General features: G+C 42.4%; 1 protein-coding gene across 1 annotated transcript; it reads left to right on the plus strand.

Moving 5' to 3' along the window:
• Positions 1 to 723: 723 nt before the first annotated feature.
• LOC145823572 (manganese-dependent ADP-ribose/CDP-alcohol diphosphatase-like) lies at positions 724 to 2,339 on the plus strand. The gene has a single exon (XM_082923052.1). The coding sequence runs from the start codon at positions 1,214 to 1,216 to the stop codon at positions 2,072 to 2,074; it is 861 nt and encodes a 286-aa protein (XP_082779178.1). The 5' UTR covers positions 724 to 1,213; the 3' UTR covers positions 2,075 to 2,339.
• The last annotated feature ends 15,680 nt before the right edge of the window (positions 2,340 to 18,019 follow it).

Below are 18,019 nucleotides of genomic sequence, written 5' to 3' on the forward strand. Positions count from 1 at the left end.
TTTAATGTTGTATGTGGACTTGTAATTTTTTTTTCTTTGTTTTGTTAAACTTTTGACTATGTGAGAATTTAAATTTCCCTAAGCATATGTTAAAATTGTTTATTGAGCAAGTTATTTCGTTATTTAAATTTTATGATGTTCCAAAAATTTGGGGCGTCACACAATCAATTTCAATGTTGCTACATTGGGTAGGCATAGAGTTTTGTAAAAAATTTAACAAATTCTCAAATTGGTCATGTTAAAAAATACAGAGTTTAACAAATTTAATGTATTCAAAAATTTATATCTAAACAACGCATAAAGTTTAATTTATTTTAATCGAATTAACTTAAAATGCTCAATTTTTATATATGAATATTTAATATTGTGTTAATCTTAACAATTTGAACAAGATTATATTGTTCAAATATAAATAAGAAATATTCTGTAAAAGTTCAACTATGATTATCCGAACACGACAAACAAACTTATCTTCCCAAAATATGAATGAGACAAATAAAAAATCAAAACGTTAAGTCATAGACTAACATTTTCATGTTCAAATCAATATTTTCAATGTTTATATCAGAATCAAGCATCTTAGTGTCATCTATGGTGTGCAAATTTTCAAAACTAGTTGATTTCAATATTCTTAAATCCTAAATCTTCAAAGGCAATAATGGTTAGAGTTTGAAAAATAAGTATAATGGAGAAGATAATGAAGTGAGCTAATTGATAATGAATTGTTAGAATTTCCCATCTTTACCTTCACCTACTCCACTACACACTCCACTTCACCTACCTCCACTTCACCACACACTCCACTTCACCTAACCCACTATCACCTCCACTACACCTACTACCACATTTTCTTCTATATATAGATTGTATAGGAATTGTAATTTAATCAATCTTGTAAGATATCAATCAATCAATAATACATAATTTCTTACATGGTATCAGAGCGAGTTTAGAACCTAATATTTTTCGCTTCCCCGGCGGGCGGCAATCTCGCCTTGGCCGCCCGCCGGACAAACCCAAATTTCCCTAATTTCTTCTTCAATGGCAGTGACGAAGAGTTCGAAACCGATCTTTCTCAAATTTTCTCTCTCTCTCTCTCTCTCTCTCTCTACCTATATATACGTATATCGGTGTATATATATATGCAAAATAACACATTGACATTAGAGCTCGTTTCATCAGATTCGTGTCTGGATTCTTTTACTTGCTGACCATGGGTTCTGCAACTGGGATAGTGAGTGCACAAGGGAAGCAACCTCTTCTTTCTTTTGGGATTATATCGGATGTGCAGTATGCTGATATTCCCGACGGGCATTCATTCCTTGGTGTTCCTCGTTACTATCGACATAGCATTCTTGTCTTGCAAAGGGCAGTTCAGAAATGGAACAAAATGCAAAAGCTCAAATTTGCAATCAATTTTGGGGACATTGTTGATGGGTTTTGCCCCAAAGACCAATCTCTCAATGTTGTTGAGAAAATTGTCCATGAATTTGAGATTTTTCGCCATGGATCTGTCTATCACATGATTGGCAATCACTGTCTCTACAGTCTCCCTCGTGACAGGTTACTTCCATTATTGAGAATTCCCAGTGTTGATAGCCGTGCTTACTATGATCTTTCTCCAATTCCAGAATACAGATTTGTAGTCCTCGATGGCTATGATATTAGTGCCATTGGTTGGCCTCAAGATCATCCAAAAACTATAGAGGCCTTGAAATGTCTGGGAGAGAGAAACCCCAATTCAGACAAGAACAGTCCAACAGGGCTCGTGGGCCTGGAGAGAAGGTTCCTCATGTTCAATGGAGCGGTTGGAAAAGATCAATTAGAATGGTTGGATGGTGTGCTTCAAGACGCAATAAATTCAAACCAGAAAGTCGTTATATGTTGCCATCTACCCTTAGATCCTGGTGCATCTTCCCCAGCAGCACTTCTGTGGAATTACGACGAAGTAATGGATGTGATACACCGATATAATTGCGTGTTTGGTTTGCTTTTGCTTTTCTTTTTGGGATGTTTTTGCTTTCATCTGAAGCACCTCTGTTTATCTCCACTCAAGGCCACCCTCATAAAATAAAATAACAACATATCACCACACTGCAGCAGCCGAGGGACCAGGTTCACACACACCCACGTTCTTTCCCACTTATCTTTTCTTTTAATATATATATATATTTTTATTATAATATCTTTCCACCAATATATTTCCACCATCCTCTAAAATAATATTTCTTTCCATCCTCCCACTTTGACCCATTCTTTGTATTATTATTATTCTTATTATTATTATTATTATTATTATTATTATTATAATATATATATCTTAAAAAAAAAAAAAAAAAAAAAAACATTTTACACATTTGCACAACAGCCCATATTTTATTTCTCTCAGGGATCCACCCCGATCACAATTTTACATAAAAAAAAAAAAAAAAAAACCAAAACACAACACCGAAAGCTTTGTTTTTTTTTTTTTTTTCTGCAGACGGCCACCCACCGCCATCACTTCTTCGCCTATTCCGCCGGCCTTTTCTTCTTGCCTCCGTCCTGAGTGGCCCTTGACGGTGCTGCCTCCGTATTTTCCACGCCGCCGAGCACGTTCACTCCCCCATACTCCTCCACTGCAGCATATGGCGGCCCTCCAAATCGAAACATGACGGTGGCCTTCCGCTTCAGCTCCTTGTTTTCTGCCCTTAGCACGCTTATCTCTGCTCGCGCATCCTTATACATGCGTTGGAGCAGAGCCAGCTGGGAATTTAAATGGTGCACCTCATTTGTCCTACTCTGCAGCCGGTTCGACAAATTTGTGACCGCCGTCATGGTTTCCACGCATGACTTCAGAGTATACTGATTAGCCTCAATATCAGTTTGCATCGCCATTTTTTGCTCCACCGACCGCATCGGAAAGTTCAATGGAGCAAAACCAGAGGTGTTTGGTTGCGGTTCACTGGCCACCGCACCAGTTATTTCTCTTGTGGGCTCGTTCAGTTCTGGAAAGAGCGTGAGCAGGTTCTGGGTAACTGGACGGGAAGAAGAGGCCATGTTTTTGAGTTGCTAAGTGTTTCAGAGAAGGGTTGGTTTCCGGGTGTTTCAAGATTTGCAGAGACAAGCTCTCCGAGCGTTCAGAGGTTTCAGAATGGTATGCCTCAGCCTCAGCCTTCGTCTTGGTTAAATAGCCAAGGCAGCCACGCGTATCGCGCGCCCCTTGACGCCAGACGACAAACGGGCACGCCAACCAAGGCGCCCACGTGCCTCGCCATCATGTCCGGCACACCTTTTGATGGATTGGGCACGCCTTTTGATGGCACGCCTTTTGACAAAATTGGGCACACCTTTTGAGGGTGCCACTTTTCCAAGGGTCCGATAAGACTCTATAAACTATCCCGACATAGATTCCGGTTAGTTTCTACAAGGGTCCGACAAGACTCTGTAAACTGTCCCGACATAGATTCCGGTTAGTTTCTACAAGGGTCCGACAAGACTCTGTAAACTGTCCCGACATTGATTTCGGTTAGCTCCTTCATGGGTCCGACAAGACTCTGTAAACTGTCCCGACATTGATTCCGGTTAGTTTCTCCAAGGGTCCAGCAAGACTCCGTAAACTGTCACAACATTGTCTTCTACAACGGTCCGACATGACCCCATAAACTGTCTTCTATAACGGTCCGACATGACCCCATAAACTGTCTTCTACAAACGGTCCGACATGACCCCATAAACTGTTTTTCTACAACGGTCCGACATGACCCCATAAACTGTCTTCTACAACGGTCCGACATGACCCCATAAACTGTCTTCTACAGCGGTCTGACACCGCCATCCAGTGTCCTCTACACCATTATGACACCCCCATACAGTGTCCTCTACAACGTTATGACACCACCATTCAGTGTCTTCACCAACGGTCTGACACGACCATACAGTGTCTCCTATCCTTTTTTATTTTTATGTATTTTCTTGTTTTGTTACTCTCTCCAAACTCAAGTTGGTTAGTTTCTCTCCTCCTTGAGTTTGCGGGGGGCTGTTAGAATTTCCCATCTTTACCTTCACCTACTCCACTACACACTCCACTTCACCTACCTCCACTTCACCACACACTCCACTTCACCTAACCCACTATCACCTCCACTACACCTACTACCACATTTTCTTCTATATATAGATTGTATAGGAATTGTAATTTAATCAATCTTGTAAGATATCAATCAATCAATAATACATAATTTCTTACATGAATGATATCATGAGCGTATATTAATAGTGAATATGATGAAGAAATACAATGTTTATATATTAAAACCCTAAACCCTATAGAGATGATAGTATGTGAAAAGTATTTTGTATTTTTAAATATGAATTTTTGAATGGATAGAATACACCTCATGTTATCCTTATTGATCATTTCATTGAAGGATATTATTGAAATATAAATTTAATCTATTAATGGTGTGTACTAAGAGTATTAGTGGTATGTAAATAGAATCACCCTTTCTTTTATTTACTATATCCAAATAAGATAGGTGCGAAACCACATTATCTTCTATTCTCTTATATTCATCTAAACAAAATGGTGATAAACTATAATTATTTTCGTTCTTTTCTTACCTATGTAAGAAATTTTTTTTCTCACTTCACGAACCAAATGGTGTGTTAAGGTTCAAGAAATTTGTAAAAAACAACTCCTTTTTTTTTTGCCATATTTTGTAACTTGTTTAAATCAAATGACAACTTTAAATTTCATGGTTAAATTAGTGATATCTGGCTTGTAACAAGTTAATATTAGATACAAGGTTTTAAATAGCGGTAACGGTAGTATTGCCATGGTTGCAGAATTGTAATGGCCGTAGCATAATGGTGTTGGCAATTGAAAATGTCAGTCTTTAGTTATCCGCATAACTTTAGAAAAACATACAAATATTTTTATTTCATAATCACATTTAGTGAGATTCAAGATAATTTTTAGTACTTGTGGGGATGTATTTTCTGAATAGCAACACGTGGCATGGTGACGCCGACGTGTCAGCCGAGGTGCCACGTGTTCTGGTAGTTATGCCGAGGTTACTTAGGCAAGGCCGAGGTGATCTCCGAAGATATCGGAATCCGAGATAAGCGAATAAGGGACAAGAGTCCTAGAGTAAAGAGAAGACTTTGCTAAGATAAGGATAAAACTCTTAGGGAGTTTATCTTTATCTCTTGAGAAATCCAAAGTAAGCACTGAATTGGAGTCCATAGAAGTTAGGCTTCTAGTGGGACTTGGATTGAGTAAACTATAAAAGAGAGGCACCCCCGTGGGTCTAAGGTACACAGTTTTATACTCAAGCTTGTGAGTTTTAGCACTTGATTATCTTTGAGAGATATACTGACTTGATCGTCGAAGTGCCCCCGGGTGGAAGAACCACCGCCGGAGCCTTTTCTTTCTGTTACAGGTTTGCTGAAGCTATCTATTTTGCTGGTGCTCTCCAGCTGATTACTAGGCGGGCAGTGTGGTCAGATTTTCACCCACACAATTTGACGCCGTCTGTGGGAATCTTAGAAGAATAGATGGCCAGTAACGGACAAAGGGAAAACATTGGGGGCAACACTCCTGCTGGGAGTGGCAGACCAATTGACCTTGATACTGAAGGAGACAACCACAATGCAGAAATTCATGACCAAGGCCACATCGAGAAAGACGTCGGCCAGGAGGGCAACACTTCAAAGAAGACAGACCAAGGCCAGTACTATAACGAAGATAACCTTCAGGTATGGAGGGATAGGTACCTACGGAGGGATGAGGAAGTAAAAGACTTGGCAAACAAGTTGGTCGACCTACAGTCGGTCGTCAACTTCATGATGCAAAATAATGTCATGCAGCCACCATACCCGCTGCAGGACACACCGATGCCAGCAACCAATGCCCAAAAGGGAGGAAGAACAACAATCCCCGAAGTCCCTCAGCACACCAGGAGCGGAAGTCACTCTCACCGACCTTCCAGGAAAGGCGGACGAGAAGAGCCGAGACAAGAAGAGTCCCAAAGGATGTATCACACGAAGGATCCAGAGCCCAAAGAACATCGCCATGTTCGAAGGTAGGCACTTTGCTTTGACACAACACATGGAGAGAGATCAAAATGAGACCACCACGAGGCCGAAAGTAGTGTGCCGAAAAGATTGAAATCAAAAGACAGCCGAGCTCTAGGGAGGAGTAAAGAAGATTTAAGAGATTACCTCAAGAGGAGGCAACAGAATGTTGAAGCAGAGGTAACTTCCCCAATTAAGCCGAGGACACCATTCTCGGTGGAACTAGACAAATTTGAAGCACCAAAGAGATTCAGTATGCCAAGGTTCCAAATTTATGATGGTAAGTCAGATCCCAACTTTCATGTTGGACTATACCTGAACTCAATGGCATTATATAGTGGGAACGAGCCGTTGCTCTGCAAAGTATTTCCTTCATCCTTTGGGAAAATTGCATCTGATTGGTTCCATAAACTACCGAAGGGAAGCGTAAAGACATGGGAAGGCCTGGCCGAGATGTTTGTGGCCAGGTTTATAACGAATAAATTACAACCCTTGAGGGTCGACGCCCTGATGGCTTTAAAAATCACCAAGGAAGAAGGCCTTAGGGCCTACGCGAAAAGGTACTATGAGGTGTTCAATCGAATACCCGAATGCAACCAAGAAGTGGCGGTCGTGTCTTTCAAGAACGGCCTGAAAGATGACTGCCCACTACGAAAGTCTTTGGCAAAAACATTGCCAAAAAGCATGGAGGAACTCATGGCGAGAATCGAGAAGTACGCCAGAGCCGAGGAAGATACGTCGGGAAACAAAGAGATGAAGCAGGAGAAGGGAAACGGCTCGCCGAAGCAAGGTTGAGGTAACAACGGACCGACCAAACAAGAAACAGAATTGAAGGGTAAACAGGCAGTAACGACGGTGTTTCGAATCCCTATCCATAAGGTCTTGGATCAAATACGAAACCAACCCTATTTCAGAACTCCAACAAGAGCACCAAGGGAATTCATGGGAAGAAACGTTGGTAGGTGTTGTGCTTACCACAATGAAGAAGGGCACCCAACTCAAGGTTGTAGAGCCCTAAAAGCACACTTAGAAGACTTGGTAAGGCAAGGCCATCTAAGGGACCTTATTGATGAGGCCAGGACAAGAGAAGAATAGACAAGATTGCCTCAAGCACCAGCAGCACCGCCTCCCCCAGCACAGCAACCACAGGCAGGAGGACCACGGGTGGTTAATGTAATCCACTCAAAGGTGAACGAAAGCGACATTCGGGGAGAAACCCAAAGAGTAAAACACCTGCAGCATGTAAACCAGGTCGGATACAAAAGACCTCGGCCTGAAGAATGCCAAGGACCGATGATAACTTTCACTGAAACTGACCTGGAGTTGGTCCAACATCCGCATAATGATGCCTTGGTAGTATCCCTCCAGGTTGGGGAATGCCAAGTGAAACGCATCCTGATAGATCAAGGCAGCTCTTGTGACATCATGTACGTTAGATGTTACAAAGAGCTGGGCCTTCACCCTGACGACCTGGAACAATCCAGCAACCCTATGGTCGGCTTCAATAGAACGCCGACATGGCCACTGGGCGCAGCAAGTGTGGAAGTACAAGCTGGTACTAAAAAGATCAAGACAGAATTTATGGTGATTGACACACCCTCGCCATATAACATCATCTTGGGAAGACCATGGTTGCATGCAATGGGGGCAGTTCCCTCAACACTGCATCAACTACTACGATTCCCAACAGAGCATGGGATTAAAGAAGTCAGAGGAGATCAACTGCAGGCAAAAACTTGCTCCATGGCAGCAATGAAGACTACTTGCAGCATTCGAAAGCCAAAAGAGGCAGAGATTGAAGACGAGGACATGGAGGTCCTAGATGATGTTTGCAAGGAGCCAACCGAAAAGAGTGAAGAGACACTAAAGAAAATCCTTGTCCAGGAGGGCAACGAAGAATGCTTCTTTCTTCTCGGTTCAGGCTTAGCCGAAGAAGAGGAAAGAGAACTGGAAGATTTTTTGAGAGCCAACATTGAGGTGTTCGCCTGGACACCTTACGAGATGCCTGGCATTGACCCCGAGGTCACTTGCCACAGACTGAATGTTGACAGGTCGGCAAAACCTGTGATTCAACGAGCCCGAAGACCGACGTTGATGCACGTCGAAGCAGTAGAAGAAGAAGTAGATAGACTTCTGGAGGCCAGGGCCATCCGAGAAGCTTACTACCCAACTTGGCTTTCCAACACAGTAGTGGTGAAAAAGAAGAACGGCAAATGGAGGGTTTGTATAGACTTTACCAGCCTCAACAAAGCCTGCCCCAAAGACAGCTTTCCTCTGCCTAAGATTGACCAGCTCGTAGATGCTACTTCAGGGCATGAAAGGATGAGTTTTCTAGATGCATACAGGGGGTACCACCAGATTGCCATGTACTCTCCAGACGAGGAAAAAACCGCGTTCATCACCCCTAAAGGCTTGTACTGTTATAAGGTAATGCCTTTTGGGTTGAAAAACGCAGGAACAACTTACCAAAGGTTAGTAACAAAAATGTTCAAGCACCTGATTGGCAAAACGGTAGAAGTCTACATCGATGACATGGTCGTGAAGACCAAGGAATCTAAGGGACATCTTGCCGACCTAAAAGAGGTCTTTGATATACTCAAAACATACCGGCTCCGACTCAACGCATCAAAGTGCGCGTTTGGAGTTGGATCAGGTAAGTTTTTAGGGTATCTGGTAACGAGGAAGGGCATTGAGGCCAGCCCAAACCAAATCAAGGCCATCCTAGAGCTGCAGAGCCCGACGTCGGCAAAACAGGTTCAGATTCTTACTGGAAGGGCCGCAGCCCTAAACAGATTCATCAGCAGAAGCTCAGATAAATACAGACCCTTCTTCAACCTGGTGAAAAAAGCCATAGACTTTCTGTGGACAGAAGAATGCGAAGCCGCTTTAACCGACCTAAAAAAGTACTTGACCACAACTCCGGTTCTTTCCAACCCAGAACCAGGGGAAGAACTATTTTTGTACTTAGCAGTTTCAGAACACGCAGTAAGTGCAGTACTGATCTGAGAAGAAAAAGAGGAGCAAAAGGATGTTTATTATGTTAGTAAAACCTTGGCCGATGCAGAAACAAGGTATCTACCACTGGAGAAATTAATGCTAGCCTTGGTAATGGCTTCAAAGAAGTTGAACCATTACTTTCAGGCGCACAAGATTGTGGTCCTAACAGAGCACCCACTGAAGTCCTTGTTGTAACAAGGAGACTTAACAGGGAGGATAGCAAGATGGGCAGTAGCCCTAGGCCAGTATGACTTGGAGTTCAGACTAAGAACAGCAATTAAAGGCCAAGTTTTGGCCGACTTTGTGGCAGAATTCACACCCGAAACCATCGGACATCGGGCTTCGATGAGCCAGGATGAGCATTGTCCCAGCAAGCAAAAAGAATCCCAGCCTAGGGCAAAAGAACAAAGGAAGGAGAAACTCAGACCTTGCAGCATCTACATCGGTGATTCATTCAGACTGTTCGTCGATGGAAGTTCAAACCGACAAGGAGCGGGGGCAGGAGTACTGCTGATATCTCCAGATGGAGAAATAATAGAACAGTCCATCCGTTTGGGGTTCAAGGCCTCAAACAATGAAGCGGAATACGAAGAATTAATTGCAGGGCTAAAACTGGCTGCAGCAGCAGAAGCAGATGAGGTAATAGTTTTTTGTGATTCACAACTTATTGTTAACCAGTCCACAGGTGAATTTGCAGCCAGGGATGAAAGAATGTCGGCATATACAAAAGAGGTCATCAGATTGGCAGCCCTATTTCAGAACTGCCGACTACTCCAAGTTAGCCGAGATGACAACACCCACGCCGACGCGTTGGCTAACCTGGCAAGTTCAATGCAAACTGGAAAAACAAGGACAATTATGATTGACTCTATGTCGGGCCCGAGCATAGAACCAGAGAACACAGAGCAGCAAGCAATGTGTGTGGACATGGGGCCAAGCTGGATGGATGCAATTGTTGCATTCCTGAAAGAAAAAAAGCTGCCAGAAGATCGTAAGGAGGCACACAAAGTCAGACTGAAATCGGCAAGATTCTGTCTGACAGAAGATGGACACCTCTACAGAAGGTCCTTCACTGGACCACTTTTAAGGTGCGTACACCCTTTGCAGGTTGAAGATTTCCTTTATGAAATTCATGAAGGAATTTGTGGAAGCCATGCTGGGGGCAGATCGTTAGCCCACAGGGCCATTACCCAGGGGTATTGGTGGCCCTACATGCAAAAGGATGCTGAAGCCTACGTAAAGAAGTGTGAACAATGCCAAAGGTTTGCACCTTTGATACATCAGCCAGCTGCTGATCTGAACCCAGTGTCCAGCCCTTGGCCGTTTGCCCAATGGGGCATGGATCTGGTTGGAAAACTTCCCCAGGCAACTGGGCAGAGAAAATACTTGCTGGTGGCAACAGATTACTTTACAAAATGGATAGAGGCAGAACCTCTTGCCAAAATCCGAGATGTGGACGTCAAGAAATTTATATGGAGAAACATCATCACCAGATTTGGGATTCCAAGAGCAACAGTTGCCGACAACGGAACACAGTTTGACAGCAAACTCATCAAGAACTTCTGTGCAAAATTCAAGATCAAGAATTACTTTTCAACACCAAGTTTTCCCTAAAGCAATGGGCAAGCAGAAGCATCCAACAAAGTAATTTTGGATGGAATAAAGAAGAGGCTGCAGGCAGCAAAAGGAAAGTGGGTGGACGAGTTGCCCAACGTACTTTGGGCATATCGGACTACGCTGAGAAGATTAACAGGGGAATCCCCCTTTGCCATGGCTTATGGCACAGAAGCAATCATCCCATTGGAAATCGGCATTCTAGGGATCAGAACCCAGGGAGTGGAGAATGGCACCAACGACATACTCTTAGCCCGAGATCTGGATCTTTTGGAAGAACGAAGAGAGAAAGCTGCAATTCAGCTCGTAGTATACCAGCAACAGCTTGCTAGAGCTTACAACAAGAAGGTTAATCTAAGAGATTTTCAAGTCAGCGACCTAGTCTTGAGAAAAGTCGTCGGCAACAAGAAAGATCCCAAAGAGGGCAAGCTTGGCCCAAACTGGGAAGGACAGTACAAAATTACTTCATTATTAGGCAATGGAGCTTATTGGCTTAAAGATAACGAGGGCAAAGCACTGCCAAGACCTTGGAACACTTGTAATTTAAAATTCTTCTATCATTAGATGTGCAGTATTTTTGGCCGATGTCATCAATAAAATCTTTTCCCTTTTCTTTAAAACACATATGATGAATAAAGTTACATATTGGTGTTTTTTGGAGACATGAATAATGAGAACCCAAGTAGAACTCAGGTTCACATTGGGGGCAGAGAGAAGACAGAGACACTTAATTCACTTGTTGAAATTTGTAGCAATTTACAAGTTGGAATTAAGCTGATTCCTTATCTTCACTTGTTGAAATTTGTAGCAATTTACAAGTCGAAGTTAAGCCGAGATTATTCCTTAATTCACTTGTTGAAATTTGTAGCAATTTACAAGTTAGAATTAAGCTGATTCCTTATCTTCACTTGTTGAAATTTGTAGCAATTTACAAGTTGGAATTAAGCTGATTCCTTATCTTCACTTGTTGAAATTTGTAGCAATTTACAAGTCGAAGTTAAGCCGAGATTATTCCTTAATTCACTTGTTGAAATTTGTAGCAATTTACAAGTTAGAATTAAGCTGATTCCTTATCTTCACTTGTTGAAATTTGTAGCAATTTACAAGTCGAAGTTAAGCCGAGATTATTCCTTAATTCACTTGTTGAAATTTGTAGCAATTTACAAGTTGGAATTAAGCTGATTCCTTATCTTCACTTGTTGAAATTTGTAGCAATTTACAAGTCGAAGTTAAGCCGAAATTATTCCTTAATTCACTTGTTGAAATTTGTAGCAATTTACAAGTTAGAATTAAGTTGATTCCTTATCTTCACTTGTTGAAATTTGTAGCAATTTACAAGTCGAAGTTAAGCCGAGATTACTGGTTCTCTTCACTTGTTGAAATTTGTAGCAATTTACAAGTCGAAGTAAAACCGAGATTATAGTTTACACACTTATAGCAATCTACAGGTTGGTCCAAACAAAGAAGATGCTTAACACTTGTTGAAATTTGTAGCAATTTACAAGATAATATTAAGCCGACATGTGATCATCTGTTGAAATTTGCAGCAATTTACATGTTGAGATAAAAGCTAAGTATATTGTTTAAACACTTGTTGAAATTTGTAGCAATTTACAAGTAGATCATTGATATAACTTGAGAAAAAATTACAGTATATGTTAACACCTGTTGAAATTTGCAGCAATTTACAAGTAGGTTAGACCGAGATCACTGTTTAAATTCTTGTTGAAACTTGAAAAAAAGTTTACAAAATTGACATTGAGCAGTATATGTTTTACACTTATTGAAACTTATGAAAAGTTTGCAGGTCAGTATCTTGCCGAAGTAAAACTTGTAGTTATTGAACCTGAGACATGTGACCCCGAGAAGATTGCACAAAGTTGGCAAGATATGAAAGGCATGCAAGATATTCTAAGTATAGAACCACGCAGAAGCAATCAAAGAAAAGACAAAGATTCAAGTGTTAAGAAAAGGAAAGTTGAGTTAACATTTACAAAATTGGAAGGCACGTCGGCCACGCAAAAGCTTACATTGTTCAGAAAAAGATAAAGAAAAAAACATAATACAAGTAAACAAAAGAAGAACATAAAGCTAAGGGTCTTCTCCTCCAGATTGTTGGATTTGGAGATCAGATACAACCTCGGACTCCTTCTCTGCCGCTATTTCGGCGTCAATTTCCTGAAGAGTTTGTTCGACAGTCTTAACCTCGGAAGGGATATCGGCTGGAACAATGTCAGGAACAGCTTCAGGGATAACCTCGTCACCTTCTTCATCTTGAGTCAAGTCAAGGACTTGCTCATTCTGAGGAGGGGACTTAGCCCCATCAGCATACTTTGGTTTTCTGACCAAAGCCTCATCCTCTGCCTCATCGGCATCCTCAGACTCAGATTCAGATTCTCCTCCAGGTTGACTTGATGGAGGAGGAGGGGGGAACGACAGAGGAATAGCATCAGCATTGCGGAAGGGTGAGTCAGCAGGAAGATCAAGTTTCTTTATCAGGGACATCCAACCAAGGGAGAAGCCCCTATTGCATGCCTTCCTGACCTGAAGTTTATACTCCTCAGTAACGTCGGCCATACCCTGGGCATAGGCCTTTTCGTCGGCCGCCTTGATTTCGGCATCTTTAGTAGATAAAGCATCTTGAAGTTCCTTTTCCGCTTGGGCCTTTTTGTCCTCGGCCTCCTTCTTCTCAGCTTCGGCGACCTTCTTAATTGCCTCGGCAGATTTAGCTTTTTCCTCGGCTAGACTTTGGGCCTTGGTGGCGGCCTCAGCTTGGTCCTCCAGTTTTTTCATCTTTGATTCAAGAGATTTGTTTTCCTTTTTCAGGGCAGAAACCTCCCTCTTCATGTCGGCCAACCTCTTCCTTGTTTCAAAAGCTTGCATGGAAAGGGAGTGGGCATGCTGGATGGCCTGAAAGAAAACAGAAGTGTTAGAAAATATTTTAAGTATAAAACAGAAAGAAAGTAGAAAATTCCAAACAAGGCACTTACTTGGACAGAGTGTTGAAGCATAAAAGCGTAGTTCTCATACTCACTCATCTTGGCATTTCGCTCAAGATCGCCTGGGAGGAGTAGAGCAGTACTTAGGGCCATGCCAACGTTTATGTCATCAGCACTGTCGCTGGCTAGGACTGGCTTATCTTCCAGAGTAATCTCTGGTCTCCAAGGGACTTTTGGTATTCTGGAACCCGAGGTCGTCGCAGACGATGACCTCGGTTTCTTTGATTGGGTGGATTCTGATGGCTTGGCCTCAGCAGACCTTTTTGCAGAAGTAGAAGCAGTTTTTTTACTCTCAGCCAATTGTGAGATGGGCAGAGCATCCTCAGCCTCAATCTCAGCGGCTTTGGCCTTGGGCTGAGCCTTTTTAATTCTTTTCGGCTTTGGTGGGGGCATGGTTTGCGTCGGTTGAGCGTCAACATCCGTGGGAAGGTCGGCTAGGAGATCATGAGCAACAGCCTTCGGGCGACCCATCTCAGCAATTTTGACGAGTCGTCGCCGACGCTTTCTTTCTGATATTGGGATTAAGTATGGGCTGAAGTTGATGGTTGGTCGGCTGGATCAGAGGTTGACCCTTGGTCAGCCCGAGATGTTGATGCTGTTTGTAGAGTGGTAGCAGAGGGAGGAGAGAGGCTCTTCTTTCTTTTTGGGACGTCGGGCAGTGTGGATTTGTATGTCGGAATAAAGTTCAGAAGGAGAGGTGCTTTCCTTTTGTAGACAGACAAGTCCAAGAGCCTTTTCAGATCCTTGCTAAGAACGTAGGATTGGCGAAAATCTTTCGGTAACTTACGAACGTCTGCAAGAAGAAACAAACATTAGAAATAGATTAAATATTGAAGACTTGAAAAGAAACAACTAAGTGAATAACACTGGGCTCTTACCCTTGCCCTCTTTAACCGTTCGAGGAAGAGGGTATAGATGGACATCTTCGTCTGGGGCAAATTCCCAATTTCCAGAGACAATAAAGTAGTCATATCCAGCCCCTTTGTTGGAATCTGGGAGGTTGGCTACGATTTTGAATTCAGTGGACCTCGGCTTGAGGTAGTAGACGTAACCTTTTTCCTTCAGGCTAAGGGGGCACATGGTGTAACAATATTGTATGTCGGTTAGGGTGATTCTAATGTTTTCTTGTTTGGCTAAGGCGATGATACCAAAAATCACTCGATAAGAGTTTATGGCAAGTTGCATAGGGTTCAATTTATAATAATGCAGAATCTCGCGAAAAAGAATGTTAAGAGGAAGCCGAAGTCCACACTTAGTAACGGCTACAATAGGGAGAGGCATGGTGTTTTCGGTAGGCATGATGGAGTCATCATCCCCAGCCAGTTTCAGGTGGACGTCGGCAGGGATGGAGAACTCCTGCCTAAAGTACTCAAGTTTGGTCGGGGTATCAACCCTATGTCTCCACATACCCATAACGTCGGCCTAAAGTCAGAAGGCTAGGTTTCAGAAAGAAAGTGCTCTTAAGGGGTTATCGGGACCTCGGCAAAACCCTAGGTATGTACTGGTAAGGATTATTTCAGTTTTCCCTAAAAATTGAAGGTTCTATAAACAAAACCCAAAACCTAAATCTATGAAGGCAAGGATTAAAAGCAAAAATTAAAGGCAGAAATCTGGAAAACAAGAAACAAAGAACGACGTTTCAGAATCAAAGAACAGAGGTATGATTCTCAAAAGCGAAAGAAATACAGAAGTAAAAGGTCAAGAACAGTGGCAAGAAAAGTGTTGAAACAATGCAAGTGTTCAAAATATAAGTGAAATCATGGAATAGATGTGTCACGACCCCAAACCGCCCCTAGTAGTTTGGTGCCGTGATGGCCAGTAATCCGTAATTACCGAAGGCCAACTTTTCAAAACTTAACACAATCAGAGTACGAATATAGGGGGCTCACAAATGCGGAAGCGATAAATCAATTACAAACGGTCCATAAGAGCTGTGCGTAGATTAAAGCAGTGCCAAACATTTCCAATTAACTTCACAATTTAAATACAACAAGGTACAAAATACATGTTACATCTTGATCAAAAGGCTTCTCGAGCCGACATATACAAAATACAGCTAATACAAGTCAAGAAGCATGATTTTCAAGAATTCGCCGACATGCAAAACAGGGCATCGCCGACGTAAATACAAAGTAAGGCCGACAAATACACGAATCCAAAACAAGTGTCCCAACGAACTAGGCGTCGCCGCCGTCCTGCTCATCACCTACATATATATAGAGGGGTGAGTACAAAACTCAGTGAATGGTACTAAAAATAAAGGTTTTACATGAATAAAGCCGAGGTCCTTCAAAACGAAACACACCAAAACTTTAGCAAGGCAAGTGATGAACCGTATTCATCATCAAATATCGTAACATCGGCGAGACAAGGGATGAACCGTATTCATCATCAAATATCGTAACATCGGCGAGACAAGGGATGAACCGTATTCATCATCAAATATCGTAACATCGGCGAGACAAGGGATGAACCGTATTCATCATCAAATATCGTAACATCGGCGAGACAAGGGATGAACCGTATTCATCATCAAATATCGTAACATCGGCGAGACAAGGGATGAACCGTATTCATCATCAAATATCGTAACATCGGCGAGACAAGGGATGAACCGTATTCATCATCAAATAACAAAAGCTGTACGATCCGTAATCGTTTGGTCAAAAGTATTGCGAAAGTTTAGAGTCCTCCAATACAAGGGACTTGTGCACTTGGTACCGCGAAAGTTTAGAGTCCTCCAGTACAAGGGACTTGTGTTACTTAGGCCCGTAGCCCGATTTAACAAGGACCGTATCCTTTACACATAGTACTGCGAAAGTTTAGAGTCCTCCAGCACAAGGGACTTGTGTTACTTAGGCCCGTAGCCCGATTTAACAAGGACCGTATCCTTTCCAAAGATGGCATCAAAACAAGGAGTATACTTGACTCATCAAACAAGAGCTATTTATTCATGCTATCAAATACTTTCGTCAAAACAAGCAAGCAAGATTTATCAAACGAGTATAACATAGCTTTATCAATAATACCACTCACCTAGTTCTTCAGGTGCGAACTCAAAGCAATATCAAGGACCTACAATCACATAGCAAGTCACATTCTCAAAGCAAGCTCTATATATACATGTAAATGATCTCGGCATTCATGCCAGATCTAAGTCAAGGACAAAACAAAACAAGCTGGGAGCTTACACACTGCTCCCGTTCTTCGAAAACACACTGGGTACCGTCCAGGGCTAAGCCGAGGTCCCGTTATACAAAATCAGGAAAAACCTGGGTTTTCCTTTGAAGAACATGAAGAACATGACCATAAAAAAAATGGATGCAAGCTCACAACTTGTTACAAAAATCTGAGTTTTCATGCCAAGAGTTCAAAATAGGGACTTGGGTACCCGTTCAAGAAAGTCATGCAAGAATAAACACAAAACATGATTTTCGTTCCAACTTTCGGATCAAAACGAGATTTCCTTCAAGAACACATGAAAAACCATTTTCTCTTTCTAAAACCAACTTCAAAACGATGCATGACATGCAAAACAGATCCGATCATGCAATGCAGCTAGATATTCAGCAAGAACAACCAAAGGAGATCAAGATTCTAACCTCAAAACTCGGATCTAACGGTTCAAGCCACAAAGATCAAGTTTGGAAGACTACTCTCACTCAAGAACTCTTCTTCCTCCTCTCTAGAGCTTCTCTCTCTAAAACAAAGATTTGAGACAAGAAATGATTTGTTTCAAGGTCTGTCGGCTGTCTTAACAAACAGCTCGGACACGTGGCATTACCGGGTTGGTTCAGCTCCAAAAAGGTGATTGATGGACAAGACAAGCCTCTGACAAAGCTTATGCAGCAAGCTCGGGTAAGACACATCGGCAACAAGATGACATCGGCTCAAAACAAGGATCCAACAACGGGATGGAAAAACATCGGCTAGGGAGGACGACGCTTGACTAAGCTGTGCCACACCTTGGCCGGGGTGCGCCACATCTCGGCCTAGGCCATACCTGCCTGCGGACAAGGTTCAAGTGCAAAACATCTCGGCAATGAATGCCCGAGGTGAAGATGGGGTTGAACAAGATCTCAAGATGGTTCTAAGTACAAAGGGTCAAAGGCGGACTAAGCTCAGGATGATCTCGGCTACACACACACACTAAGCAAGGAACAAAATCATGCAAGCAACTTAAGCAAATCAAGCCAAGATAAAACCTTTAAATTAACATAAGCGGCAAGACCATGCAAGAATGTACGCAAATATGTCAAGAGCAAGGTGAGGGTTGTCACATCCTACCCCCCTTAAAGAAGTTTGGTCCCCAAACTTAGATTACCTTGTTCCCAGAACAACTCCGGGTAACG

The sequence above is a fragment of the Camellia sinensis genome, chromosome 4 (genome assembly GCF_055761805.1).
Source record: "Camellia sinensis isolate YWXY chromosome 4, ASM5576180v1, whole genome shotgun sequence".
Taxonomy (NCBI): Eukaryota; Viridiplantae; Streptophyta; class Magnoliopsida; order Ericales; family Theaceae; genus Camellia; species Camellia sinensis.

What these genes read in the sequence shown, in the direction of transcription:
- LOC145823572 (XM_082923052.1), top strand. Translation starts at nt 1,214, where the DNA reads ATGGGTTCTGCAACTGGGATAGTGAGTGCACAAGGGAAGCAACCTCTT.